At 45.2% G+C, this 27,957-nt stretch overlaps 4 protein-coding genes and 1 pseudogene across 8 annotated transcripts; 2 read left to right on the top strand and 3 right to left on the bottom strand.

The window, feature by feature from the left end:
- The first annotated feature begins 40 nt into the window (after nucleotides 1–40).
- Nucleotides 41–6,179, top strand: LOC104933582 (diacylglycerol O-acyltransferase 1). 2 transcript variants are annotated; one of them, XM_019269912.2, is made up of 19 exons: nucleotides 41–208; nucleotides 526–584; nucleotides 960–1,149; nucleotides 1,885–1,972; nucleotides 2,099–2,139; nucleotides 2,241–2,326; nucleotides 2,411–2,463; nucleotides 2,582–2,687; nucleotides 2,967–3,071; nucleotides 3,156–3,215; nucleotides 3,301–3,404; nucleotides 3,553–3,591; nucleotides 3,784–3,825; nucleotides 3,905–3,949; nucleotides 5,215–5,324; nucleotides 5,419–5,484; nucleotides 5,565–5,652; nucleotides 5,732–5,794; nucleotides 5,870–6,179. In XM_019269912.2, exons 3-19 carry the CDS (start codon nucleotides 1,016–1,018, stop codon nucleotides 6,089–6,091), a joined length of 1,452 nt encoding a protein of 483 aa, XP_019125457.2. In that variant the 5' UTR covers nucleotides 41–208; nucleotides 526–584; nucleotides 960–1,015; the 3' UTR covers nucleotides 6,092–6,179. The 2 variants fall into 2 exon arrangements, with proteins under 2 accessions (XP_019125457.2, XP_019126006.2); XM_019270461.2 differs by lacking the exon at nucleotides 526–584.
- Nucleotides 6,180–6,720: 541 nt separating this feature from the next.
- Nucleotides 6,721–7,785, bottom strand: LOC113748381 (uncharacterized). The gene is made up of 4 exons (XM_027291938.1): nucleotides 7,450–7,785; nucleotides 7,175–7,371; nucleotides 7,009–7,094; nucleotides 6,721–6,932 (listed from the first exon to the last, which is right to left on the bottom strand). The coding sequence occupies exons 1-4, from the start codon at nucleotides 7,691–7,693 to the stop codon at nucleotides 6,794–6,796; spliced, it is 666 nt and encodes a 221-aa protein (XP_027147739.1). The 5' UTR covers nucleotides 7,694–7,785; the 3' UTR covers nucleotides 6,721–6,793.
- Nucleotides 7,786–15,874: 8,089 nt separating this feature from the next.
- Nucleotides 15,875–18,274, bottom strand: LOC113748378 (uncharacterized). Its single transcript, XM_027291915.1, has 7 exons — nucleotides 18,045–18,274; nucleotides 17,642–17,943; nucleotides 17,272–17,554; nucleotides 17,040–17,141; nucleotides 16,733–16,952; nucleotides 16,402–16,650; nucleotides 15,875–16,308 (listed from the first exon to the last, which is right to left on the bottom strand). The coding sequence occupies exons 3-6, from the start codon at nucleotides 17,434–17,436 to the stop codon at nucleotides 16,457–16,459; spliced, it is 681 nt and encodes a 226-aa protein (XP_027147716.1). The 5' UTR covers nucleotides 17,437–17,554; nucleotides 17,642–17,943; nucleotides 18,045–18,274; the 3' UTR covers nucleotides 15,875–16,308; nucleotides 16,402–16,456.
- A 72-nt stretch (nucleotides 18,275–18,346) lies between these two features.
- On the bottom strand, nucleotides 18,347–20,742 carry LOC109140255 (uncharacterized). 4 transcript variants are annotated; one of them, XR_003464313.1, is made up of 4 exons: nucleotides 20,561–20,742; nucleotides 19,565–19,589; nucleotides 19,267–19,457; nucleotides 18,347–19,179 (listed from the first exon to the last, which is right to left on the bottom strand). XR_003464313.1 is itself a non-coding variant. In XM_027291918.1 (4 exons), exons 3-4 carry the CDS (start codon nucleotides 18,892–18,894, stop codon nucleotides 18,473–18,475), a joined length of 330 nt encoding a protein of 109 aa, XP_027147719.1. In that variant the 5' UTR covers nucleotides 18,895–19,179; nucleotides 19,267–19,457; nucleotides 20,561–20,742; the 3' UTR covers nucleotides 18,347–18,472. The 4 variants fall into 4 exon arrangements, 3 of the variants coding, with proteins under 3 accessions (XP_027147719.1, XP_027147718.1, XP_027147720.1); XM_027291918.1 differs by lacking the exon at nucleotides 19,565–19,589 and having other exon boundaries at nucleotides 18,347–18,680; nucleotides 18,773–19,179; XM_027291917.1 differs by lacking the exons at nucleotides 19,565–19,589; nucleotides 20,561–20,742 and adding an exon at nucleotides 19,816–20,525 and having other exon boundaries at nucleotides 18,347–18,680; nucleotides 18,773–19,179.
- An 89-nt stretch (nucleotides 20,743–20,831) lies between these two features.
- LOC113744113 (uncharacterized) lies at nucleotides 20,832–20,928 on the top strand (annotated as a pseudogene).
- Nucleotides 20,929–27,957: the final 7,029 nt, after the last annotated feature.

Here is a 27,957-nt window from a genome sequence, read left to right as displayed (position 1 = left end):
ACTGACCTCGTGCTTTTATTTTGGAGGCTTTTATTTTGAATGTTATGAGAAGAAGACGCGAAGTTCACGTGCGACATCTGATCGTCTCATCGGTCCCCACGTGGACTCGGGGGTCATCAGAAATACCTGACGCGGGATCCAGATGTGTGCGGTCACTCGGCGTGGCGGGATGCTGAGCTGCGGGGGTCGGTGCGGGATGCTGTGAGAGGTGAGCCTGTTTCCTGTCGGTGAGGGAAGGTCACACCGAACTGCGTTCACGTTTCTGCCAATTTAAACTTTAATCAACCTGCAGCAAATGAAGCATGATTATTAAAAACACTGATTATAAATCCTAAATCAGCTGCAGCTGTTCTTTAATTCGGCATAAATTAAACCAACAATAATCATGTTAAATCAATAAAAACAACAACTTTTATAATTGTGATGCAGCAAAAAATATTTGCGGGAGGAGCTGAGAACAGACGGGATCTTTAATTAGAAGACTGACACATTATTTAATTACATGCATGCCGAATTCATCCACAGGGGCTGAGCCTTCAGGGTGGAGTCTGAAATCAGGTGTTATGACAGGTGGAGCTCTGTGGGTAAGAAAACGTTAAATTGACCGTTTACTAGAAGGAGTTTGGTTTCATGTCAGGACACAGAACTGTTCATGGTGGAACTTAAATAAATAGATTTAAAAACATGTAATACTTTTAAAAATACTATGTTAGAATGTAATTTCCAGTAAAAAAAAACAACTGGAATCCATGGTTGACAGAATTTTACTGTAATAAATATGATAAAAGGATGTAAAAGGATGTTAGTACTGTTGATTTTAAGTATAAGGTTGATGCTTTATTCCATATTTTAAAATGTCATTAAGTATTACAGTGTTTTACTGTATAATTAACTTAAAATACTCATTTATTTTATATAAATTAAGGTTCTGCGATGTGTCTGTACTTCACCGTATACAGGAAAACTGAACTGAACTTCCTCCTGTTGGACGAGCACTCTGTTTCTCTGGCTGAGGATGAGGAAGAGGTTCTCCTCCGTCTGCTCCTCTTCCTCGACGGAGGAGGACAGTGCGAGCCTCTACGACACTGTTCCCATTTCTGCCGCTGATCCACCCGATGAACAAGAACATCCGTACGCGTCCCTGCTCTGGTGAGTACAGTGGCCCTGAAGTGCAAAACACAACAGCAAATTCAAAAACACAATAGCAAATCGAATAACACAACAGCAAATCAAATAACACAACAGCAAATCGAATAACACAACAGCAAATCAAATAACAACAGCAAATTGAATAACACAACAGCAAATTCAAAAACACAATAGCAAATCGAATAACACAACAGCAAATCGAATAACACATTAGCAAATTCAAAACGGAAAGTGTAGGTACCCTCGGGTGACATGAATCGTCGCTGATTGGACTGGTGGTCCTTTGAACCGGAAAGACATGGCTTACATGTTTTCAAAATATGAGCGCTGTTAGTGACAATGTACGCGCTGCTATAAAGGATATTTTGATGCACGACATGGATATGACATGCATCAAAATATTCTTTAATAGCAGCGCGTACGATTTATGTCGCCCGAGGGTACCTACTCTTTCCGTTTTGAATTTGCTGTTGTGTTATTTGATTTGCTGTTGTGTTATTCGATTTGCTGTTGTGTTATATGATTTGCTGTTCTGTTATTTGATTTGCTGTTGTGTTATATGATTTGCTATTGTGTTTTTGAATTTTCTGTTGTGTTTTGCACTTCAGGGCCACCGTAGGTGAGCCATCTCTGAACCTACCTACCAACCAAACATGACAACACATAATATCACATGAAAAAGCGTCATGAGAACATGAAACATCAAGTTTGACTAAAACAAGTCTCTTTGTGCAGCTGTCATCGAGTTCAAGACTCCTTGTTGAGCTCCAACAGCAGCTTCACCGGATACAGAGGCATCCTCAACTGGATCATAATTCTCCTGGTCGGCTTCCTCAACTCCTTCTTTAGATTTCTATTTCTAGATTTGTTTTTATTTACTTTGCATTTAAGATTATCTTTGCATTATGAATTATTAACTGACTGATGTTTACCGTCTTTGATTTTTCAGGTCCTGACTCACGCTCACTTGTTCTTGGAGAATTTCATACAGTGAGTCTGAATAGATGCACACATGCATGTATTCTATAGCATAAAACTCATATGACAAATCCTAAAAAACATTACATGCATGTGTTTGTTTATCTTAACAGACATGGTTATTTGATAGACGTCAAAAAGGTCTTGGAGCATCTCATCGAGGACAACTGCAACTGGCCGTCCGTCAACCTCATACTGGGTGAGACGGAGCTCTGCGATGGTTGTAGACAAACTTAACCACGTCGCTGTGAATTAATAAAAAAAATATCTGCATTTCTTCCAGCTGCCAACATGTTTGCTGTTACAGCTTTGCTTTTAGAGAGGTCTCAGGAAAAGGTGAGACCAGACCAAATAAAATAAAAACAGTTTAAAGTCATACCGTATCGTGCTTTATTTTTTAACATGGACTAAAGACAAAAAACTCAAAATAACTAATTGAAACACTTTCTGTCAGGGTGTGCTGTCTCCTGTCAACGCTCGTCGTTTACATCTCACAAATCTGGGGTTTCTTCTGCTGTTTCCTGCTGCGGTTATCGTTCACGAGCCTACAATATCAACAGGTAACAACTATGAACATGTGCAACACCATCACATCATAATTATTGTACATACATGATGCAGTGTTTGAAAGTAGCTATAGCGACAAAACTGTTTTTTGTACCAGGTTGCAAACATGTTTATTTCTGCTGTCTAACATGGGGACTTATGGAGACTGACTCACTTCTGGAGCCAGCCTCAAGTGGATGTTTGAGGAACTGCATTTTTTTTTGTTACTTCACACGGAGGTTGCTGCTTGGGTTAATGTTGGATCGCTGTTTGTTTGTTTTTTTGTCCAATAGGTGGAGCGTTCTTCTCTCTCTGGTTCTACACAGTTCTGGGGATGAAGCTTTATTCTTACCAGGAAGCTAATCACTGGTACCGACAGGCTCGCTTACCTGATGCAGGTATACATAAGTTAGACGTGATTTCATTTCAGAACAATTAACACAAACTAATCTTAATAACTCTTGATCGTTGTGTGTTTTCAGAGACGGACAACAACGTGTCGGTTGCACAAAGAGTCCACAATGAGCATCTCACTCTCCGAGGTGAAACTGCTTCTCGTTCATACGACGACACTTTGGTTTCTTCACATTAACTTGACGATGATACGTCCCACCTCTGATTTCTCAGGTCTGTATTATTTCTTCCTCGCGCCCACTCTGTGCTACCAGAGAGACTTCCCACGTACTCCTAAAGTCCGCGTCAACAAGCTGCTGCACAGGCTGCTGGAAATGGTGAGCATAGCTCCAGCAAGGCAAAACACATAACGTCATGTTACAGCAATTCGCCATACTTCTTCTTAGATTTCGTCTGTCAAGGCTGACTGTGAAGTTTGTCTATAATCAGTTTTAAAAGGTTAATTGTCTCATTTTCTACCTTCAGGTGATCGTTGTCCAGATCATGGTTGCCATTGTGCAGCAGGTACGGCAGCTGGTTAAAGTTCTTCCTGCATTTGTGGTTTTTAAAGTTTTTAAATGTCTCAATAACTATGTGAAGGATTGCCGTTACATTCTTGTTCCCATCAAGAAGAATTTTAATTATTTGCCATCACCCTCAGCTGTTGTTGTGTTTTTGTGCCAATTATTGCTAATTAGACTTTTTTCTCTCCGTCAGTGGATCGAGCCCATCTTCCAGAGATCAGAATACTCCTTCTCTGTGAGTGAAACATAAACCCTCTTTATGATAAATACTACAACAAACAAAGTTCCTACAACTGTGGATTTCTTTCTTTTAGACTATGGACATCACTATGCGAGTGGAGCACCTGGTGGGGCTGGCGGTCAGTGATTTTTGAACTATGTATCTTTGGAACTTTGTGTAATTACAAAGGAATCATCTACTTGTCATGTCGTGTTATCTAAAGATAAAAATAAAAGAAGATGAAATGATTCAGAATAAAAATCCAACGAAACTCCACTGAGCTGCAAACAAACTAAAGACGTGACAGCAAAGGGGAGCCTGAAAACTGTTTTGTTAATTAAGAAGCACGTAATTGGTGCGATGCCATTGGTCCAGAGTAACCTGGACACGGGGACTGCGTGCACAAAAACCACACAGCCTGCGCATGCGTGTTGGAAAAGGTGCAGTCTTTGGGCCCCATGAACTTGCTGATGTATGACAATATGTTTCACATGCTTTGCATTAATGTGAGCTCTGACTTTGGACTCGGTGTAGGTACCAGATCAGCTCAGGGTCCTTCTGATTTCGTTACACATGGTGTCTATAGCAACGCCACTTGGACAAACTGATTTACGTCCGATTTTCATGATAGATTCTTTAAGCATTTTTCAGTTATCTCAATGTGTGTATTTCTTTTTATTATTATTATTATATATATGTTCACTTATCCAACACAAAAATCTGCATTTATCTTGTTGCTATTGTTATGGGATTTTCTATCCTTAGGTTACATGAGGTCCCGTGTGGGCCTTGAGGTCCTCGGCAGTATTAGTTGTTTGTCTTTGGTTGGGAACAGTAGGTTCCAGTCTATCTCAACACTGTGGTGTCCAGGGTCACAGAGACCTGTTGCTGCCTTCATAGACATAATAGATAGCTTGTTGTTGACGTTCCAATCTGCGTAAACAGACATCTGTGTCTCCAGACTAGAATATGCTGACAATAACACCTCCATGGGTAAAGACATTCTCTTTGACTAATTCTGGGCGTGTAGTATTTGTGGTGTTATCTTTGGGTTTAAAGTCGATCCACCAGGATGAGTTGGGCAGAATGTGAGACCGACTCAGGCACTTCTGATGAACTTTGAGAGTGTCTCTAATTCTCCTTGGACAAGCGTCAATAAATAATACAGCATAAGACATCAGAGGCTGCTGAACACTTTCTTCCTTCCTGACCTCACCATTGACCTTTGACTTCAGCAATTTCTCCACAACAGCTATGACTACAGCCAATCACAGCTCTCCAATGTACGGTGTTTATCTAGTTGCGCCCCGTTTTTCGACGTTGTCAGCAGGCGCATGAGCAGACAAGCCGATCTGGCGCCTACACCGGACATATCGCCGTTACTAACAGATGTTTTCTTGTCAGGCACCTGCTCATTTCCTGTGGCTGCTCTTCTTCTTCTTGAGTCATTCCTACCTGAATTTCTGCGCGGAGCTGCTGCGCTTCGGCGATCGGCACTTTTACGGAGACTGGTGGTGAGCTGCTGCACAAAAACAAACAAACAACTTGTGCACACACAATCGTGTTGTTTGCACATGGGTTCATCGACGCTTGTCATTTCGTTTGCAGGAACGCGACGACTCTGATCGCTTTCTGGAAGAACTGGAGTATTCCCTGTCAGAGGTGGTGTCACAGGTAGTCAGAGCTGAAACACTGCAGATGACGAACTTCTCTGTACGTTGTAGGTTTCATATCTTGTGTTCTCTTTCATGAAGACATGTTTACACACGGCTGGTAGAAAACAACGTGCCGCCATCACGAGCTGAGTTACTGGTCTTCCTCATGTCTGCTGCTCTGTGCGAGGTAAAGCCCGATAGAAACTGTGTTTGATTAAAAGGGTCCGAACAAACAAAGCTATGATAACCTCTTCTCTTCTACGCAGTGCATGATCGCTCTGCCTCTGCATAGCTGTCGGCTGTGGATCTTCTTCATGATGGTAGCCGAGGTGAGGATTTGAAGTCCTGATCTAACAGGAGTCGTGGCGTGTTTCCGTATCTAACACCGTCTTCTTCTTCTTCAGCTTCTAGTCGCTGTGTTTTTAGGAAACCATTTTGAGGGAAACTATGGCAATGGTTTGGTGTGGCTGTGTCTGCTGCTGGGCCCTCCTCTGGCTGTCACCACATACTTTCACGACCACTACATCAGCTCCCCTCACCACCACCACCACCATCATCCGTCATCATCCTCACCACTGACATCAGACCGCCGTCTGCCCGGCTCTGTCTTCCTGAAGCCTCATTAGATCAAGAAGTTCTCAAGGATCCAAAGAAGCAATACATACTCTGTTTAGACCCGTTAATGACGTGTTCTTCGACGTCTGACTATTGTTTCTGCAATAAACTGATTCATTATTGTTTAGTCTGAATTTTTTTTACATCTGGTTGTACATGTGGGGATCTGGATTTACCTTAAGAGCCATGGATGCGGTCCACTCAGGAAGTAAGTAAGTATATTGGGGAACTCGATCCGGATTCGTTTACAGTGGTCCCTCGTTTATCGCGCGGGATACGTTCTAAAAATAACCCGCAATAAACGAAATCCGCGAAGTAAGTTTTACAATTATTATACATGTTTTAAGGCCGTAAAACCCCCTAACCACACACTTTTATACACCTTTTTACACGCATTTTGTACAGTACTCCCTTAGCCAATTTAGGACGCAGAACACAATGCGCGTTCATACTGTACAGTACGCTGTAAAAAAAAAAAAATGCATGCAAAATTACACTGAAAAAATCCGCGAAACAGCGAGTCCGTGAGAAGTGAACCGCGTTATAGCGAGGGACGACTGTATATGACACTTATCATTTGAGAAAGGCAAACAAAGATACTATTTTATACAATCGTTTTCAAATTTATGGAACAGAGAACGATGTAGGACATGGTCTCGAAAGCAATATAAAGAGAGATATTGGATAAATAAACTTCAAACTATTTTATACAATTATAAAAATAGAAAATATTCTGTGATGATCAGGACATTATATTTAATATAATGTATCGGAGAGAGAGGCTGGACGGACACGGGTGGAGGAGAGATGATTCCCATCCTGCTCCCTCCACCTCTCTGATGTCTGGTGAACCTGGAGGACAAACACTGTTTTTAGTCTCTTGAATTCACAGATTACAACACACAGAGTGCGTTTGCGTTAGACTCACCACTGGGGCAGAGTCCTCTGGTTCAGCTCAAAGAGCTGGATTCCCGTCTGAGCCACGAACCTCGAGCTGGTTAGCACTTTGTGTTTCTGAGGAAGGATCAAAAAAGAGTTTACGTGAAGTGTTAGTACAAAATAAACTTCATCACAAGCTGTCCAGACACAAGTACCTGGAATGAACTGGAAGAGGTGGAAGGACTCTGTGTACACCAGATCTCCTGGATGGCGGGAGCATCTAACATGGGTATGGCCAGGTCATCGCTTTCCTGCCGAAGGTGTCCAGAAGGTCCTGGATGAGGAGAGCAGTTGACATAATCACTCACCAGGCGGCTGTGTCGGAAGTGATACCGGCGAACTCTTTCGTCACCTGGACACAGAAAGTTTTCAAAGGTCAGCCCGTGTAAATGAACACACACAGAGCAGCCTTAAGAGAAACTCTACTCGCCTTCTTGGTGGGATCTGAAGGTAGACGTGATCCTGGCCTTACGCTGCTCCAGCCGCGTCAGGATGTCGTAGCCGTACACAGTCAAACAGCTGCTCAAAGCCAGGAACTGCTCGCAGATAGTGAGGTACCTTATTGCTCTCCACATCAGTCTTTCAGCTCTTCCAGTATAGAAGGATTGACAGGACATGCCAACAGTGGTCAGCAGGGGTGGCTGTTTATCAGCCATCTTGGATTCAGAGGACATTTACTTGCAGTTACACCGACTGGCCACTGAATTGACCTTAACGGACTATGGCAGCAGAGAGCACCACCATAGAAACCAATGCATTAAAGAGAGTTACTGTCCACTGCAGTGACCGCTATGCACCAGAGGGTTAAGAACCCAAACAGGAGGAACATGATCCAACAGGTGGACACAAACACCAAAATAAAAAAGCAAAATAAAAGCGTCTTCATTTCAAAATCAAAACTCAGTCCCCTTGGCCTCCTTTCTTCTTCTTCTTCTTCATCTCCTCCCTCCAATCCTCCACAGTTTTCCCGCCGACAGTGGCACAGTAGGAGACACCTGCGATGCGGGTGTGGCCAGTCTCTATTCTTTTGGGCTTGCCACACCTGCTGCAGGTGTACTGCCCCGACTGCCGGCGGGCCTTTGTCGGTGGACATGTGACCCCTGCCGCTACAGCCTCGGCTGCCTTCCTCTTCCTGAAGGCTGTTGTTCTGGGGACCCGCTGCGCTACAGGAAGAGGATGAGGCAGAGCGGCAGGGGCAAGTGTTCTTGTCGTGGATGGAGGAGGAGAAGGCAGCATCGGCGGAAGACCCTGGCTTGAGGGGCCAGGCTGTGGTTGATAAAGGAAGAAGAAGACGACATTACTACTACTAGGGCCGGTGGCGGCAGCGGCTTTGGCAGCGGCGGCAGCACTGGTGGCGGCAGCGGCAGCAGCACTGGCAGCGGCGGCACTGGTGGCGGCGGCACTGGTGGCGGCAGCGCGGGGGCAGCGGTGGCGGCAGCGGCGCGGCAGCATAGGTGGCGGCAAGCGGGGCGGCGGCAGCACTGGTGGCGGCAACGGCAGCAGCACTGGTGGCGGCAGCGGTGGCGGCAGCACTGGTGGCGGCAGCGGCGGCGGCAAGCGCGGGCGGCAGCACGGGGCGGACGGCAGCAGCACTGGAGGCGCAGCAGCGGCAGTCTGGGGCGCAGCACTGGTGGCAGCAGTGCGGCGGCGGGGAGGCGGCAGAGCACGGGAGGCGAGCTGGTGGCGGCGCAGCGCTGGCGTGGGCGGGCGAGGTGGATGCGGGCAGAGCAAGAGAGGGGCCTGTACATTGAGGGCTTGGCAGAGAAATAAGCATTTAATTAGCACGACCTGAAAGAGGTTTGTGTTTTCATTTTTGAATGACGCGCACAGAATGAGCTGAAGAGACAGATGGCAGGAGGAGGCAAACTAAAAGAACTACAGATTAGACCTGGTAAATTCAGTGAGGCAGGCGGGCGGTCTGAGGAGATAAGAGAAGAAGATGAGGAACATGCGACTCTACAGATGCACTAGTTGGGCCGCATGTTAGTGATTGGATGCAGACAGCATTGAACTGAACTTACCGTCATGTTCTGTTTACAGAAACGTTTATAAAAGCAGAAAAAAAAAAAATATTAAAAGTCAAAGAGTTGAGAATCTCTGTTCAACAATTACAGGAATGTTACATACTGTTTAACACTTACACTCCTTGATGTCAACTACCGCCGTGTGACCAGCTCTTTGTCCGAAGGCTTGAATGCTGACGAGGTGGAGGGAAGAGCCGGTCTGGAGGAAGCTGTAATCAAACTGTGACAGAGAAGGAACACAGAAAGTAAACAGTCAACCACAAAGTGTGACTGTGGATGGATTTACTTATTTCATTTAGGCTGGACTGACCTGGAAATGCAGGCCTAAGGGGCACCAACTTCTTGACCTTTGCCTGCATTGCCACCGCAGACGGAGAACGCGTCCCGAGACAAAGGCCGCAAACCTGTAAAGAAAAAAAAAAAAAAAAAACAAAAAAAAAAACACACACCACAACACCAATGACATCCAGAGTGTGACACATTGCTCATCCATCAGAACTCTAAAACAACTTTCACAATAAAACACGTACTGCAGTGCACTCGTGGCCTTCAGTGCAGCCGGGAACAGAGGCTGGCTGGCTGCTGCTGCTGCTGGCGCTCTGCGCTGCTGCTGGTGGGATGTAGCAGCTGTGAGACGAGCAGCAGCGCTCCTACTGTCCCTCTGGACTTGATATAGCAGACGGCGTGTCCTCCAATCTGCGTGCCCGGGAGCTCGGCGCCTTCTCCGGAGGTAGTTGACAAATGCTGGTGTAGAACACAACTTGCTCGTATGCTCTTATGTCAATGACGGCGACATCAATCACGCTCCGCCATCGTTAGGTACAACGTCCGGATCTTTTGGGAGTCCTCAGACTCGTACAGGCTCTGCAGGGTCGCGCAAATTTGAAGTCCCCCAAAACCAAACAAGGGGCAGTCCCTCCTGCCGAGGCTGGAGGGGACCTCACCCGCGACTCTAAAAGCGCACGGTGGAACCCGACCGCCTCCCGAAAGTCAGGGTACAGCTGGAGGAGTAGGCGGGTGAAGGGCCGTCCTGTAAGTTTCACAAAGAGAGGTTTAAAAACTTTCAGCACGGAAATTGACAATCAATTGAGTGATGAAAGACTAAAACTAACCACCTTGTTGGCCATCAGTGGGGAATGAGACCACCGCCCTCCTCCTCATCGCTCTCCCCCGTCTCGGTGGGAGGCGACCAATTGACGCGTAGCCCACGTCGTTCCCAGGAGCCATGGAAGGTCTTCCCTGGTAGCGCCGCGCAACTGGACCTTCCATCCAGGCTCAGGAGAGGGTGGCGTTTGTTGGTGTCGCCACCCTCGGGGCGAAGTGGGCCCAGGCCTCACTGCATCCCACCGACCACTCCCGGGCGTCTTCGCCCTGTCGGATGTTTGGCCCCCCTCAGGCTGCGGGAGGCAAAGGGCTCGTGGCGGCTGGTGACGCCTTAAGAGGAGAGTCCCGTCAGGGGCCCCTCCTAAATGTTGGATTTTCCTCAAAAGAAGAGAAAACGAACATGAGCAGAGTCTACTAACACTGCTATGATCATGGAAGACATCACAGTGAAATTGTATGGGAGATGCAACCGGCGGAACATCGATGTTGGCCGATGGTTCGACTCCTAACCAATACGACTAAAAAACTCTACCTGCCATCAAGCAAATAAAGATGACATCATCACCGATGCGTGGCCGTTGTTGTTTTGTTTGTGAAAACTCCCTCACTGCTCCGTCAGCTTTACCTTCAGCACCCTTTAGCCTACAAAATAAAGTTGAGAAATGTTCTGCATGGAGCACAAGCAGCTTACAGGTGTGGCTGCTGACAAGTTGCCACTGTACAGTGCAGACAGTTTCCCATCGCTACAAACTGAGCCACCATGAGATCCCCTCTCCCCCTCCCCTCCCTCACGTCCGGAGTGTCCTGGACATACCTGCATTCTGTGATTTTCCCTTTTCATGTTCTGACCCCACCGTTTGCCCACGGCCCTTCTCCTCGCTCACCTAAGTGCCCCCGGGCGATCAATAACAATACACACACACCGCTAAAAAACATTCTGTGACGCTATAGCATAGTCCGAAACAAACATTACAAGTGAGAAAATGAAACGCGCCTGACTTCCGACATTGTCAAATAATCTTAGCTGTGACCACAGCTGGACCATGTCTACTAACTATCAGTTAATAATTGCAGGTGGTAGTCGGAGATAAAGTGGTAATGTTATGCTTTGCTCGTCTGCTTGAGCTTAGATAGCTCTTCATCTGCTGTCTCATGTCGGGATTTTATAGAACATGTCGATCACAAGTCTTGATGAGGGCATCTTGCGTTTCTCAGATGTTACAACCATATTCGTTACTAGTTGGAGCCTTAAGACCACATGTTTAAAAGGTACCTGTAATAGCAGTTGTCTTTAATGCACCCGGCGCCGGAGTAGCTTTTATCAGGCTAGAAACCAAACCACAAGTATTAACTGTTGGGCCAAGTAAGTACTGAAAAAAAATCTTTAATTGGAATGAGTTAGCTATACAACCAATCTAAGAGGAGCTTAAAAGTTATTTTTTCAGAAAAGAACTGTCATGTGAATTAAAGTTATATTAAAATGTAAACAAAAAAAAAAATTGACATTAAGGATGTTTTTGTTTCATAAATTTGTCTGATTAATTGTGCTCAGTCAAGGATCCGGGAGATGTGGAGGAGGAGGCAAACTAAAAGAAACTACAGATTAGACCTGGTAAATTCAGTGAGGCAGGCGGCGGTCTGAGGAGATTAAGAGAAGAAGATGAGGAACATGCGACTCTACAGATGCACTAGTTGGGCCGGCATGTTAGTGATTGGATGCAGACAGCATTGAACTGAACTTACCGTCATGTTCTCTGTCCTTCTGTTTACAGAAACGTTTATAAAGCAGAATAAAAAAAAAATTTAAAAGTCAAAGAGTTTGAGAATCTCTGTTCACAATTACATGAATGTTACATTACTGTTTAACACTTACACTCCTTGATGTCAACTACCGCTGTGACCAGCTCTTTGTCCGAAGGCTTGAATGCTGTCGAGGTGGAGGGAAGAGCCGGCCGCCATTAAGAGGAGAGTCCCGTCAGGGGCCCTCCTAAATGTTGGATTTTCCATCTAAAAGAGAGAAAACGAACATGAGCAGAGTACTACAGTACACGCTATGATCATGAAGACATCACATGTATGTAGGGATGCACCGGCTGAACATCGATATTGGCCGATGTTCGCCTCCTTAACTGCCATCAGCAAATAAAGATGACATTCACCGATGGCAGTGGCCGCTGTTGTTTTGTTGTGAAAACTCCCACTGCCTTCAGCTTACTTCACACCCTTAGCCTACAAAATAAAAAGAAATGTCTGCATGGAGCACAGCAGCTTACAGGTGTGCTGCTGACAGATGTGCACTGTACAGTGCAGACAGTTTCCTCATCGATACCTGAGCCACCATGAGATCCTCCCTCCCTCACGTCCTGAGTGTCCTGGACATATCCTGTATTCTGTGATTTTCCCCTTTTCATTTCTGACCGGCCCGTTTCTCTCGCTCGCTCCCAATTCACATAAACACACACACACCGCTGAAAATAAACGTGATAGTATGAAAACATTACAAGTGAGAAAATGAAATGAAAACATTGTAATAATTGCTGTGACCACAGCTGGACACAGTGGTCTATAACTGTCGTTTATATTCAGATTGGTGTCCGAGGTATAAATGTTTGTTGCATTTGAATACGTGCTGAGCTTTAGAAGCCATCAAACACATATATTTAAAAAAAGTCACAGACTGAGAGACATGCAGTTTTAATGTAAACCTTCTAATTGAGTAAGCTTTTGTTTATCAGGCTAAAACCACTCAAATTATTCTGTTGGGCAATGTAAGTACTGAAAAAAAATCTTTTCATTGATTAGTTAGCTATACACCAATCTAAGAGAGATTTAAAAGTTATTTTTCAGAAAAGAACTTGTCATGTGAATTAAAGTTATATTAAATGTAAAAAAAAAATAAAAAATTGACATTAAAGGATGTTTTTGTTTCATAAATTTGTCTGATTGAATTTGTGCTCATTCAAGGATCATATGATGAAGACCTGAAAGACTTTAAGACAGTTCAGTAATGTTTCCGTGGCACAAAGGGAATAAATGAGAAAAAAAAACCAAACAAACAAACAAACAAACAAACTGCTAAGTTATTTTAAACATCAGTATCGGCCCAGAATTTCACAATCGGTGCATCCCTACATGTATGTAGGGATCAATCTATAAAGTAACAGAGGAGACAGTCATAATTAGAGAACAGTGAATCATGAACATCAAACTTCATCGTCATGTCGTCACAGATTTGAAACATACACGACAACTTCATACTTCAACTTCAAATGTCAAGCTACGGAAATCATTTATAGCTAGAAACGTAGGAAGATTTGTCGTCTCACTCGTATTCGCCTACTAAAGCTGTCGTAGTAGTGTAAAGTTTTGGCGGGAGACGCGAAGATGCGGCAGCAACACCCATCCACAGCCCCATAGAGTGCCACGTTAAAAAAGGCGGGAAATTTTCTGGAGGAAAGCAGAAGTAATGTTTCTCTGAATCGCTCTCAAGGGCACATTTCTTCACTTTATCGAAACAAAACAACTATGTAGACGTTCAGGAAGAGCTCAGCATGCTCAAAGTTAAGTCGGTTCAATGATTGGAAATATGGTTTGGTCAGAAATCCTTCCTGTTCGAGGGAAGGTCTCAGCATTTTCTCTCTGTCTCTGTCAGCATTCCCAACTGACATTCTAACAGGTGCAGTAACTGCTCCTGCTGATTAGTTGGTCCTGGTTGCTTGGCAACCTCAAGCCTGCCTGAAGGAGGGGAGGGGCTATTTTCAAAATAAGAGTCCCTTCAAAATAAAAGACTATGTGTATTCAGCCCAGCGGAGACCATTTTAGCAGATACTGGCACTTAATTTGAACTCGTCTGTCTAAAATGACAGACAGAGACAGCAGAGCATGTTAATTTCCTACCACTAGCGGCCAATGCTAAAATTAATGCTAACGCTAATTGCTAACACGTCAGCGCTATCAATTAGCATTAACCACTAGGAATTAAATACATGCTAATTGCTAACATGTTAATGCTAACATGCTAATGTTAATGTTAATTAGCAATAGCCACTAGGAATTTAACACGTTAATGCTAACATGCTAATGTTAATTAACAATAGCCACTAGGAATTTAACACATGTTAATGTTAACATGCTAATGCTAATGTTAATTAGCAATAGCTACTAGGAATTTAATACATGTCAATGGTAACATGCTAATGTTAATGTTAATTAGCAATACCCACTAGGAATTTAATACATGTTAATTGCTAACATGCTAATGCTAACATGCTAATGCTAATTAACAATAGCCACCAGGAATTTAATACATGTTAATGCTAACATGCTAATGCAAACATGTTAATGCTAACATGCTAATTGCTAGTGCTTTGTTGAAGTCTCTGCATGATATCAATGACTATCAAGACTACATTTCAATGTTGGCCATTTTTTCCTTCTCTCTCGCAGACACATAGATAGAGAGTTCCTTATAATAACAGCCCATTAAAAAGGCAATGATGACACAGCTTGTTGTCAGGCGCACTTTCTTTCAAAATTTTTCTAGTTAGTCCTTTTTAAAGGTGTCCGTTTCCCGCCTTACGACGAGTCACCAGTTAACACGGTCACACCTTAAACCGGAACACCTGGACGTACTCACGTTATTAGTCCTGATATCAGCCTCCCAGAGCTCAATAAAACACTTTAAACAGCATAAAGTGAATGTAATAAATCCCACGCAGTAAAATTAAAGCTTTTAAGAACTAAGTGAAGTTAATTAGCTTAATGAATCTCCAGCTACAACACCTATGTTACAATCTTCCACAAAGTGCCGTTAAAAACACACCGTGACCTCCGTGTGACTGGTGTCAGACATAAATGAGTTTTTAAAACGTGTTTTCCAACAATATTTAATCACATTTAATGAATATTTTGACTCACCAGTAAGTTGAACTCAGCATCAAGTGAAGTGGGACAGAGGAGGCGGGATAAATATGGAACAAATCCGGCTCTCCTATTGGCTGAAAAAAACAGCCCAAACATTTGGATGGAGCCTTCTGATTGGCTGAAAATTGGAAATAGTGGGACCAAATGCCATACGGACATTGGTCACAACAGGGCCGGTTTTTGCTATGGGCAAAGTGGGAGACCGCCAATGGCGCAATCTAGTTTTAGTTTTGCTGAACTGGCAACTATTAGAATTGACATCATGTCATGCAACTAATTTCACTGTATGGATTGATTCAACTTCTATAATGAACCAACTAGCAGCTTCAATGAAGATGTTTTTATAGACATGATTTTAGAATATAAAACAGAAAAGACGAATTTGAAGGCCAAACTATTAAATATAATACGTATAATAATGTATTTAAACTATGTCTCTCGGCTGGCCTGGGAACACCTTGGGGTTCCCCTGGAAGAGCTGGACGAAGTGTCCGGGGAGAGGGAAGTCTGGGCCACCCCCCCACGACTCCAGATAAGCAGGAGAAGACGAAGTGTTGCACTTTAATGTCAATAATAAGAAATAATAAAGCTTCCAAACAAACTTCAGAATGAGTTTGAGTGATTTTATTGAACAAACCCAAACAAGAGGTCCAACAGGACACAAACACCATACACCAAAATAAAAAAGCAAAAGTGTGTAAAAATGTATTTAAAATCAAATTAAAAAAAAAAAATAAAAAGAGTCTTCTTCATCTCCTCCCTCCACAGTTTTCCCACCGAAAGTGGCACAGTAGGAGATACCTGCGATGCGGGTGTGGCCAGTCTCTATTCTTTTTAGCCGGCCACACCTGCTGCAGGTGTACTGCCCCGACTGCCGACGGGCCTTTGTCGGTGGGCATGTGAGCCCTGCCCCAACAGCCTGGGCCGCCTTCCTCTTCCTGTAGGCCGTTGTTCTCGGTATCTGCTGCACTACAGGAAGAGGAGGAGGCGGAGGGAGAGCAGAGGTCCCGGGATGGTCCACGGTGTGGCCTGGAGGAGGGGGCGGCAGTCCTTGGGTTGAGGGCCCAGGCTGCTGCTTTTCCGGGATCTGGAAGTAGAAGGGCTGTCCTTGTCCCACCTGAACACAGGACAGCCCTTTTGCCGGAAGCAGAGGGTGCACAGACACAGCTGGAGCAGAGACGAGGCCTGTCCCCTGCTCCAGCACAGACCTCCCCCTCTCCTTCTGCCTCCGGCAGAACCTGGAGGACAAACACAGACAGTTTTTAGTCTCTTGAATTCAGTCACAGTCCAGATTACAAAACACAAACTGAATGTGATTGCATGAGACTCACCACTGGGACAGGGTCCTTTGGTTTAGCTCAAAGAGCTGGATGTCCGTCTGAGCCATCAACCTCGGGCTGGCCAGCACTGCCTCTCTAATAGCCACGTAGTCGGAGAGGATGAGGGACCACCGAGTCCTTGTGGTCCCTCCAAACAGTGTGGCTGCGAGGTGAAGACGCCAGAGCTGGCTGTAAATGGCCTCCACCAGGCGGCTGGCGCTGGGCCAGCTTGCAGGGCCCGAGGTCGGTCAGAGCAGGCAGCTGACAGACAGACGAAGAGGACGGCGTTAATGCAAGGCAGATATTTACTAGAGGAAATAACGAGATCTGAGAGGAGTCTTACCGCTGGAGACTCTCCTTCCCAGGACAGGAGGTGTTCTTCCCCTGTGCAGCCTCTCCCGTCTCTCCCTGTCTGGGAGGGTAGACGACTCGCTGCTTGTCCTGCTCTGGCAGGTGATTCCAGAGCAGTGAGCAGTGTCAGAGAGTCCCTGAAGGCTCCTGACTTCCACCAGGGCCGTGGCCAGCTTCAGGACATGTTGATATCCAGGCTGGCCATCGGGACCCTGAAACACGATAAACAAGACATTATTATTATTGCTACTATTATAATAATCTTCATCATTAGCGGGGTAGTTTCTCTGTGAACTCACCTCTGATGGCCAGGGCTGCTTCTTCTGGGGCTGCGGCTGCTGTTGGGGCTCCTCTTGGTCTTCCGAGGAGGAAGATGGCTGATGCTGAGCCTGCAACTTTCTCTGCAGAGGGAAAAACAAACAGCAAGAGAAAACAGGGATGCAAATTTATGGCAATGTAATGACTTAGTTATTCAGAGAAATTGATTATGGATGGATTGTATATTTGCTATTTATTTTTCATTCAACTCACCAGGCGCTTGATCTGGGCCGACGCCTCCTTCTTCTGCCTTTTGCAGGCCAGGTTTTGGCAGCCTTGGGGGTCGGAGGTGGAGGACCCCTCCCCTGGGATCACCTGACCGGGCTGCTGCCGCTGTACTGGCATCGGGCTCGAAGATGGTGGGGTCCTCCTCGACATCTTCTTCTGGTTAAGGACGTGCTTGAGGTGCCACTCGTTCCTCAGCCGCAACCGGTGGTGCAGCTCGCCAGTCCATCAACCAGGAACTCCTGGAAGTACTTCCCAGAAGCACGTGTCCCTGAGGAAGGAAGCAAGTTTTAGAAAAAAATAGTTTACATTTGCATAGAGTGTGTGCGAAGAATAATTTTAAAAAAACTACAAGTACCTGGGATGAACCGGTTGATGTGGAAGGACTCCAGAGACGTGGAGCCCCTCGCGCAGCGGTAAACCGGCAAGCTGACTCCGCCCTTTGTCAGCCTGCCGGTCTCTGTGTAGAGCTGCACACCCGGTGGGTCCTGTATGCAGCTGAAGTGGCACCTCTGCGTACTCCAGAAGGTCCTGGATGAGGAGCGCTGTCTCCTTGGCCCAACGTCCGACGATGGCAGTGGAGCCTCCACTTCTTCTGGGAGATCTTTATCACCTCAGCGTCGGTGGGGCCGACCATCCCGTGCTTCCCCTCCCCCACTCCTGCAGGTGAAAAGAAACACAACACGCTTTGTTCATACTTATACTATACGTACGTACGTACGGACATTTTGCAACATTGTCAAGATTCTATCCTTTCGTACCTGAAACAAGGCAGCTGTCCTCGACACGCCGTCCCTGTTGCAGCAGTCGCGATCCACATACATGAGCTGGGGGGGAGGTACCCTGGTGAGTCGGTACCGCCTCATTAATCCGACCGCCATGGGAGACAGGCCCTCGGAGTAGGTGAGGACACTCATGAGGACCTGCCTGTGCTCATTGCCGACGTTGGTAACCCAGGCGGTCGTGTCAGAAGTGGTACCGGCGAGCTTCTTTGTCACCTGGACAGGTGACAAAGTTTCCAAACGTTAGCCCGCGTGCAGAGCCAACACACCCAGAGCAGCTTAGAGAGAAAAACTTTACTCGCCTTCTTGGTGGAGTCCATCTTCAGGATGGACCCGAAGGTGGACGTGATCCTGGCCTTGGATTCATCTAGCCGCGTCAGGATGTCATATCCGTAGACTGTCAGCAGTCAGACGGGTGATGGAACAGGGGGCATCTGGCGGCGGTGGTGGAAACCCCCCAAGGCCAGGAACTGCTTGCAAACGCCGAGGTACCTGATCGCTCTCTGCATCCAGGCATCAGTGTGTTGCTCCCGCAGGGTGTTGTACAGCCGGTTAGCACTGTTCCCCAGTGTGCGTGACCTCAGCTGCACAACCACCCTCAGGTCACAGGACAGCCTACAGAAACACGGCAGGACGTTAGAGTGAACACATCAAATCAGCTTCATTTATTTGTGTAATTTGGGAGATTAAATATCATCTTCTCTTACTTGTACGTGAGTACAGCGGGGAATTGGCAGCTGTAGGTGGGAGGCAGCTGCCTAATGATGCCCTGTGACCACCCGCCGACCTTCTTCTTACATCGACGGCACTCCAGGTACTCAGTGGCCATGAGACACCAGCCGTCGATGTCCAGGACCCTCCGGATGGTCCTGTACAGCCTTTGTCAAGGACCCTGTGCACAAAGGCAGAAGCCACAGGAACAGCCGACGTGCAAAGAAGGGGTCGGGGACGCGGGAGACTGGTTGTAGATCGGCCGGGCTTGTGGGGGGTAACACCAGAGATTGAGCTCGCCGGTGAGCCGAGACCTCCCACTGCTGTCCCTGGTAAACAGCACCTGGCCGATCCACTCCTGCTGCCCTGCAGTGAAAGCTGCACGCCAGGACTCAGGCAGCAGCTGGACAGAGAAAAACAACAACAGAGCGCTTTAATATCAGAGGACAGAGCAGCAGTGACATCTGAGATCCGATCCGAGCAACGTTACCTCAGCACTGTTAGCAAGCAGTACCCTGACGACTGCTGGAGGGTCATCCTACCCTTGTGTGGCCCCCAGCAATTGCTCGTTGCATCCGCCTCCTCAGGCTTCTTCGCCCTGTAGGATGCTTGCCCGAGGGCTTGTGCGGCTGTTAAAAGGAGAGTCCTGTTCGAGGCCGTCTTAAATGTTGGATTTTCCATCTAAAAGAGAGAAAACAAACATGAGCAGAGTACAGTACACGCCATGATCACAAAGACATCACATGTATGTAGGGATGACATCACACTGACTGCTTATTTCTACTCACTGTTGGTGTTTGATAGTTTCTCCATCTATAAAGTAACAGAGGAGACGGTCATAATTAGAGAACAGTGAATCCTGAACATCAAACTTCATCGTCATGTTGTCATGACAACTTCATAAGTTCACGTGAAGTCGTATGAAACACAGAGTTCAATAAACTTTTTTTTTTTTAAATCAACGTTATCACAAAGCAGTGATAAATAGTTTATATCATCAAATCCACACAGTCAGTTTACAGTTAGTTCATTTTAAGACCTTCTTTCAGGTGACAGGTGAGTTTGTTTTGTGTTTCCTGTTTTATTTTGTAGTCCTGCCTCCGTTTTCCCGCCTGTTCTTGATGATGACGCTGATTTGTTTCCTGACTCTTGTTTAGTTTCTTTGTCTGAAGGTGTCCGTTTCCCAACAGGGGTCACCAGTTAACACGGTCACACCTTAAACCGAAACACCGGGACGTACTCGTCACGTTAGTCCTGATATCAGCCTCCCAGGGCTCAATAAAACACTTTAAACAGCATAAAGTGAATATAATAAGCAGCTGTGAGGGATGGCGTGGGAGAGGAGCAACACGGTTCTCTGCTAGCGGGGGGAGGGAGTCTTTGCTGCCGGCGATGAAGACAGGTAGCCAGGGGGAGTTCGTGGTTGCCTCCTGGAGCTGGAGCAGGGTCGAGGGGCCGCCACAGCGCCCTCCTGACCGCCAGCCAGCTCCTGTCCTCGGCGTCCAGCGAAGCCGTTGCCCCGGGGAGTTGGACGGCGGAACAAGCTGTTCAGGAACTTTTGCCAATTATTAATAAAGATTGTTCTCTGTTGTACATCATCCCTGTCCGTGTGTTTGTCCAGAGGTTCTGACATCATTTAGCTTTCATAGCTCGATGTTACAATCTTCCACAAAGTGCCGTGAAAACACACCGTGAACTCCGCGTGACTGATGTCAGACATAAATTAGTTTTTAAAACGTGTTTTCCAACAATATTTAATCATATTTAATTAATATTTGACTCACCAGACCGCTCGGTAAATTCAACTCCGCATCAACTGAACTGGGACAGAGGAGGACGGAAATTGGAACAATCCGGCTCTCCTATTGGCTGAAAAAACGGCCCAAAAGTTGGATTCTCGAAATTGGAACAATGGAGCCTTCTCATTGGCTGAAAGTTGGAACAATGGAGCCTTCTCATTGGCTGAAAGTTGGAACAACAGAATCACAGATCACCTTTATAGGAATTCCACGTAATAACAATGGCTCGCCCGTTTGGTGTTAACCATATCCCTCCCGTTATCACATAATGCGAAAATTGGAACGATACAGACGAGATTAGCATGGCCCCTGCGCAGGATGACACCAAATTCCTACAGCGATATTTCTTCTTTATCTTTTAATCTTTAATTTTTTTGCCTTCATAAAATATGATTTGTTATGATTATTTTCATATTTCCCAAAACAGCGACACCCAGGCCCAGCGCGCGTACTGCAGCCCGGCGGCGCCAGCAGCAGTGTCAAGTCACAAGCTGGATCTCATGTGGTCACATCGAGACTTTTTAGGGTTTTACTGTCGTCCAGTGCGGATCTGAAGACTCGTTGTTGTGTGACTTGGTGAAATAAATACAATAAAAGATTCAGATACTTCGTTATTCTAATTATTTATTGTCCTTGGCGAGGAAATGTGTTGCTGCAGTCTGCTCATTCAATGCGCTTTCCCTCTCCCTGTGCTGTGCTTTACTGACCGACGCAAAGTTATATTAATAGTTTGGCCTTCAAATATCGTCTTTTCTGGTTTATATTCTAAAATCTTGTCATCTTCATTGAAACGGCATCTCGTGAATGATTTGTAATCCATCGTATAAAACGTTTCTGTCAGATGTCTGTTGAGTTAAAGTCCAACGGCGCTTCACGCCTATTTTGAAATACAGGCAGTGCGGGTAGAAAGTCGAGAACAAAGTCGGCGCCGATGACTTGGCCTTCAAAGTAAAGCGATAACATTAAGACACGAGAGTTCCTTTTAAATCCTTCAAAGTAAAAGCCCAGTCGATTGACTGAGCCCAGCGAGTCCGGCTCCAACTGTACCCCCCATTCATCAGGACGTGGTGAACTAACACCGCGGAGGTTCTGGTAGTGGTTCGGTCTCTATTTGTTAGAGGGACGTTCTCTAAACGGTTTTGTTTGGTGGTATGGTTCATTATAGAAGTTAGAAGGAATCAAAGTTGGTTGTTTTTTTCTTCTCATTTTTTTTCATCTGAATAAATCAAATAAGTTCCGAAGCGGTGGCGGGACCAGAACCTGTGAGCATCCCAGACTCACCTGACAGGTAGACTTCCTCTTTCTATGATGAACACACAAGTCGAGAACTCGGCAGGCTGAAATCATCTTCAGACATCACGCTTGTTAGTGACCAGCAGGGGGTTCTCGTATCTGGTGTGATTCGATGCTGTTTACCTGGGGCTCCGGAAGCGGTATAGGGTTTGAGTGTCGTCACACGACCTGCTTAACAAACGTTAATCCAGAGGACTGCCAGGGTTTGGGAGATAAATAAAGGACATGCCACGGCAGAAGAGATGTTTGTGAGGCTGATACGTGTGTGTGGATCATAGAGTTTTACGCCCTTGGTAAGCAAGTGGAGGTAAATGTTTGTTTGTGTTGATGTCAATTAATTGTTTTTTATGAATGAAATGTGAAACTGTATGAATAAGGACAAGGAGCGGGAGTGTGTATCAAGTTATTGTGTAGTATGTTTTAATATCGGCAATTATGAATTCTTCGTGTGTTTAGTTTAGTTGAAATAAAAGTTTGTGCACCAGTCGAGCTCCAGCCTATTTGTCATAAATGCAGAGGGACCGTAACAACTCTCTTTGTTCAGTCTGATTGTCGTCTTTTCTAAACATATGTACATGTATGTTCATCTCACACATGTGGTACATGTATGTTCAATTTACACACATGTGTACATAACTCACACATGTTCTAACCCGTCTCTGGGTTGTCCGGACCGGGAATCGAACCGCGGACTTTTGCACCGCAGAACCCCCTTCCTCCCCCCTCCTCCTTCGACAGAGAGGAATGGGCAACATGGTCCGGCAAGGATGACACGCAAATTCGTGAAGCGTTCCTTCTTTATCTTTTTATCTTTAAGTTTTTTCCATAAAAATATGATTTGTTATGATTATTTTCATATTTCCACCCAACAGCGAACACCCAGGCCCAGCCGGCTACTGCAGCCCGGCGGCGCCAGCAGCAGTGTCAGAGTCAACAGCTGGATCTCATGTGTGTCACATCGAGACTTTTTAGGGCTTTTAACTGTCGTCCAGTGCGGATCTAAGACTCGTGTGTTGTGTGACTGGTGAAATAAATACAATAAAAGATTCAGATACTCTTCGTTATTCTAATTATTTATTGTCCTTGCGAGGAAATGTGTTTGCTGCAGTCTGCAAGCCTCACAAGATACATAACGCATAAGCACGAGCATATCAATGCAGCAATTCTCTCTCTTTCCTGTGCTGTGCTTTACTGACAGACGCATTATATTTAATAGTTTGGCCTTAAATTCGTCTTTTCTGTTTATTTCTAAAATCATGTCACTTCATTGAAGCTGCATCTCGTGAATGATTTTGTATCCACGTAATAAAAACGTTTCTGTCAGATTCTGTTTGAGTTAAAGTCCAACGGCGCTTCACGCTCTTATTTTGAAATACAGGCAGTGCGGGTAGAAAGTCGAGAACACGATCGGCGCCGATGACTTGGCCTTTCAAAGTAAAGCGATAACATTAAGACAAGCGAGAGTTCCTTTTAAGATCCTTCAAAGTAAAAGCCCAATTCGGATTGACTGAGCCCAGCCGATCCAGCTCCAACTGTACCCCCCATTCATCAGGACGTGGTGAACTACACCGAGGAGGTTCTGTAGGTGGTTCGGGTCTCTATTGTTGAGGGAACGTCTCTAAACGTTGTTTTTGGGGGTTGGTTCATTATAGAAGTGAATCAAAGTTGTTGTTTTTTTCTTCTCATTTTTTCATCTGAAATAAATCAAATAAGTTCCGAGCGGTGTCGGGGACCAGAACCTGTGAGCAGCCCAGACTCACCTGACAGGTGAACTTCCTCTTTCTATGATGAACACACAGTCAGAGAAGCTGCAGGCTGAAATCATCTTCAGACATCACGCTTGTTAGTGACCAGCAGGGGGTTCTCGTATCTGGTGTGATTCGATGCTGTTTACCTGGGGCTCCGGAAGCGGTATAGGGGTTATGAGTGTCGTCACACGCATTCAAACTTTACCAGAGAGCTGCCAGGTTGGGAGATAAATAAAGGACATGCCCTGGCAAAAGAGATGTTTGTGGAGCTGATACGTGTTGTTGGATCATAGAGTTTACGCCCTTGGTAAGCAAAGTGAGGTAAATGTTTGTTTGTGTTGATGTCAATTAATTGTTTTTTATGAATGAAATGTGAAACTGTATGAATAAGGACAAGGAGCGGGAGTGTGTATCAAGTTATTGTGTATATGTTTTTAATATGGCAATTATGAATTCTTCGTGTGTTTAGTTTAGTTGAAATAAAAGTTTGTGCACCAGTCGAGCTCCAGCCTATTTGTCATAAATGCAGAGGGACCGTAACAACTCTCTTTGTTCAGTCTGATTGTCGTCTTTTCTAAACATGTGTACATGTATGTTCATTTTACACACATGTGTACATGTATGTCACATATTTACACCATGTGTAACATAACTCACATCATGTTCTAACCCGTCTCTGGTTTTGTCCGGACCGGGGATCGAACCGCGGATCTTTTGCACCGCAGAATCCCCCTTCCCCCCTCCTCCTTCGACAGAGAAGAATGGGCAACATGGTCCGGCAAGGATGACACGCAAATTCGTGAAGCGTTCCTTCTTTATCTTTTTATCTTTAAGTTTTTTCCATAAAAATATGATTTGTTATGATTATTTTCATATTTCCACCCAACAGCGACACCGCAGGCCCAGCGCGGTACTGCAGCCCGGCGGCGCCAGCAGCAGTGTCAGAGTCACAGCTGGATCTCATGTGTGTCACATCGAGACTTTTTAGGGCTTTTACTGTCGTCCAGTGCGGATCTGAAGACTCGTTGTTGTGTGACTGGTGAAATAAATATCAATAAAAGATTCAGATACTTCGTTATTCTAATTATTTATTGTCCTTGCGAGGAAATGTGTTGCTGCAGTCTGCAAGCCTCATACATATAACATCCTATCTCTTCTCCTCCTCCCTGTGCTGTGCTTTACTGACAGAGCATTATATTTAATGTTTGGCCTTCAAATTCGTCTTTTCTGTTTATATTCTAAAATCATGTCATCTTCATTGAAGCTGCATCTCGTGAATGATTTGTATCCACGTATAAAACGTTTCTGTCAGATTCTGTTTGAGTTAAAGTCCAACGGCGCTTCACGCTCTTATTTTGAAATACAGGCAGTGCGGGTAGAAAGTCGAGAACACGATCGGCGCCGATGACTTGGCCTTTCAAAGTAAAGCGATAACATTAAGACAAGCGAGAGTTCTTTTAAATCCTTCAAGTAAAGCCCAATTCGGATTGACTGAGCCCAGCCGATCCAGCTCCAACTGTACCCCCCATTCATCAGGACGTGGTGAACTACACCGAGGAGGTTCTGTAGGTGGTTCGGGTCTCTATTTGTTGAGGGAACGTCCTCTAAACGTTGTTTTGGGGGTTGGTTCATTATAGAAGTTGAATCAAAGTTGTTGTTTTTTTCTTCTCATTTTTTCATCTGAAATAAATCAAATAAGTTCCGAGCGGTGTCGGGGACCAGAACCTGTGAGCAGCCCAGACTCACCTGACAGGTGAACTTCCTCTTTCTATGATGAACACACAGTCAGAGAAGCTGCAGGCTGAAATCATCTTCAGACATCACGCTTGTTAGTGACCAGCAGGGGGTTCTCGTATCTGGTGTGATTCGATGCTGTTTACCTGGGGCTCCGGAAGCGGTATAGGGGTTATGAGTGTCGTCACACGCTCTGTCGACACACAATTCAAACTTTACCAGAGTACTGCCAGGTTGGGAGATAAATAAAGGACATGCCACTGGCAAGAGAGATGTTTGTGGAGCGATACGTGTTGTTGGATCATAGAGTTTACGCCCTTGGTAAGCAAAGTGAGGTAAATGTTTGTTTGTGTTGATGTCAATTAATTGTTTTTTATGAATAAAATGTGAAACTGTATGAATAAGGACAAGGAGCGGGAGTGTGTATCAAGTTATTGTGTAGTATGTTTTAATATCGGCAATTATGAATTCTTCGTGTGTTTAGTTTAGTTGAAATAAAAGTTTGTGCACCAGTCGAGCTCCAGCCTATTTGTCATAAATGCAGAGGGACCGTAACAACTCTCTTTGTTCAGTCTGATTGTCGTCTTTTCTAAACATGTGTACATGTATGTCATTTTACACACAGGTGTACATGTATGTTCATATTTACAACACAGTGTACATAACTCACACAGTTCTAACCCTCTCTGGTTTTGTCCGGACCGGGGATCGAACCGCGGATCTTTGCACCGCAGAATCCCCCTTCCCCCCTCCTCTCGACAGAGAAGAATGGACAACATGGTCCGGCAAGGATGACACGCAAATTCGTGAAGCGTTCCTTCTTTATCTTTTTATCTTTAAGTTTTTTCCATAAAAATATGATTTGTTATGATTATTTTCATATTTCCACCCAACAGCGACACCGCAGGCCCAGCGCGCTACTGCAGCCCGGCGGCGCCAGCAGCAGTGTCAGAGTCACAGCTGGATCTCATGTGTGTCACATCGAGACTTTTTAGGGCTTTTACTGTCGTCCAGTGCGGTCTGAAGACTCGTGTTGTGTGACTGGTGAAATAAATATCAATAAAGATCGATACTTCGTTATTCAATTATTTTTCCTTGCGAGGAAATGTGTTGCTGCAGTCTGCACAAAAGCCTCACACAAAGATACATATTAACGCCACAACATAAGCACAAGAGCAGATATTCAATGCAGCACATTCATCCATCTCTTTCCCCTGTGCTGTGCTTTACTGACAGACGCATTATATTTAATAGTTTGGCCTTCAAATTCGTCTTTTCTGTTTATATTCTAAAATCATGTCATCTTCATTGAAGCTGCATCTCGTGAATGATTTGTATCCACGTAATAAAACGTTTCTGTCAGATTCTGTTTGAGTTAAAGTCCAACGGCGCTTCACGCTCTTATTTTGAAATACAGGCAGTGCGGTAGGAAAGTCGCGACGATGACGCTCTGCGCTTAGACGATCGTATGCCAGCTGATCTTTAAAGAGCGAATACATTAAGACAAGCGAGAGTTCCTTTTAAGATCCTTCAAAGTAAAAGCCCAATTCGGATTGACTGAGCCCAGCCGATCCAGCTCCAACTGTACCCCCCATTCATCAGGACGTGGTGAACTACACCGAGGAGGTTCTGTAGGTGGTTCGGGTCTCTATTTGTTGAGGGAACGTTCTCTAAACGTTGTTTTGGGGGTTGGTTCATTATAGAAGTTGAATCAAAGTTGTTGTTTTTTTCTTCTCATTTTTTCATCTGAAATAAATCAAATAAGTTCCGAGCGGTGTCCGGGACCAGAACCTGTGAGCAGCCCAGACTCACCTGACAGGTGAACTCCTCTTTCTATGATGAACACACAGTCAGAGAAGCTGCAGGCTGAAATCATTCTTCAGACATCACGCTTGTTAGTGACCAGCAGGGGTTCTCGTCTGGTGTGATTCGATGCTGTTTACCTGGGGCTCCGGAAGCGGTATAGGGGTTATGAGTGTCGTCACACGCTTCTTGTCTTTGTCACACGCATTCAAACTTTACCAGAGGAGCTGCCAGGGTTGGGAGATAAATAAAGGACATGCCACTGGCAGAAGAGATGTTTGTGGAGCTGATACGTGTTGTTGGATCATAGAGTTTACGCCCTTGGTAAGCAAAGTGAGGTAAATGTTTGTTTGTGTTGATGTCAATTAATTGTTTTTTATGAATGAAATGTGAAACTGTATGAATAAGGACAAGGAGCGGGAGTGTGTATCAAGTTATTGTGTAGTATGTTTTAATATCGGCAATATGAATTCTTCGTGTGTTTTAGTTTAGTTGAAATAAAAGTTTGTGCACCAGTCGAGCTCCAGCCTATTTGTCATAAATGCAGAGGGACCGTAACAACTCTCTTTGTTCAGTCGATTGTCGTCTTTTCAAACATGGTACATTATGTTCATTTTACACACATGTGTACATGTATGTTCATATTTACACACATGTGTACATAACTCACATCATGTTCTAACCCGTCTCTGGTTTTGTCCGGACCGGGGATCGAACCGCGGATCTTTTCACGCAGAATCCCCCTTCCCCCCTCCTCTTCGTCAGAGAAGAATGGGCAACATGGTCCCGGGCATTTTGTTCCAA

This window comes from Larimichthys crocea, chromosome XX, assembly GCF_000972845.2.
Source record: "Larimichthys crocea isolate SSNF chromosome XX, L_crocea_2.0, whole genome shotgun sequence".
Taxonomy (NCBI): Eukaryota; Metazoa; Chordata; class Actinopteri; family Sciaenidae; genus Larimichthys; species Larimichthys crocea.
This window is presented reverse-complemented; position numbering and strand designations above follow the sequence as displayed.

Excerpts from the sequence above, each read along its gene's own strand:
- LOC104933582 (XM_019270461.2), top strand. The coding sequence starts at position 1,016 with ATGAGGAAGAGGTTCTCCTCCGTCTGCTCCTCTTCCTCGACGGAGGAG. Across the intron at positions 3,072-3,155 it reads GGCTCGCTTACCTGATGCAG|AGACGGACAACAACGTGTCG; the intron begins GTATACATAAGT and ends GTGTGTTTTCAG. Across the intron at positions 5,325-5,418 it reads CACTTTTACGGAGACTGGTG|GAACGCGACGACTCTGATCG; the intron begins GTGAGCTGCTGC and ends TTTCGTTTGCAG.
- LOC109140255 (XM_027291917.1), bottom strand. The coding sequence starts at position 19,457 with ATGGAAAATCCAACATTTAAGACGGCCTCGAACAGGACTCTCCTTTTA. Across the intron at positions 19,180-19,266 it reads TGCTTGCTAACAGTGCTGAG|CTGCTGCCTGAGTCCTGGCG; the intron begins GTAACGTTGCTC and ends TTCTCTGTCCAG.
- LOC113748378 (XM_027291915.1), bottom strand. The coding sequence starts at position 17,436 with ATGTCGAGGAGGACCCCACCATCTTCGAGCCCGATGCCAGTACAGCGG. Across the intron at positions 16,953-17,039 it reads AGCAGCCCTGGCCATCAGAG|GGTCCCGATGGCCAGCCTGG; the intron begins GTGAGTTCACAG and ends ATCGTGTTTCAG. Across the intron at positions 16,651-16,732 it reads GGGAAGGAGAGTCTCCAGCG|CTGCCTGCTCTGACCGACCT; the intron begins GTAAGACTCCTC and ends TCTGTCTGTCAG.
- LOC113748381 (XM_027291938.1), bottom strand. The coding sequence starts at position 7,693 with ATGTCCTCTGAATCCAAGATGGCTGATAAACAGCCACCCCTGCTGACC. Across the intron at positions 7,095-7,174 it reads CCTCTTCCAGTTCATTCCAG|AAACACAAAGTGCTAACCAG; the intron begins GTACTTGTGTCT and ends ATCCTTCCTCAG. Across the intron at positions 6,933-7,008 it reads CAGAGGACTCTGCCCCAGTG|GTTCACCAGACATCAGAGAG; the intron begins GTGAGTCTAACG and ends TTTGTCCTCCAG.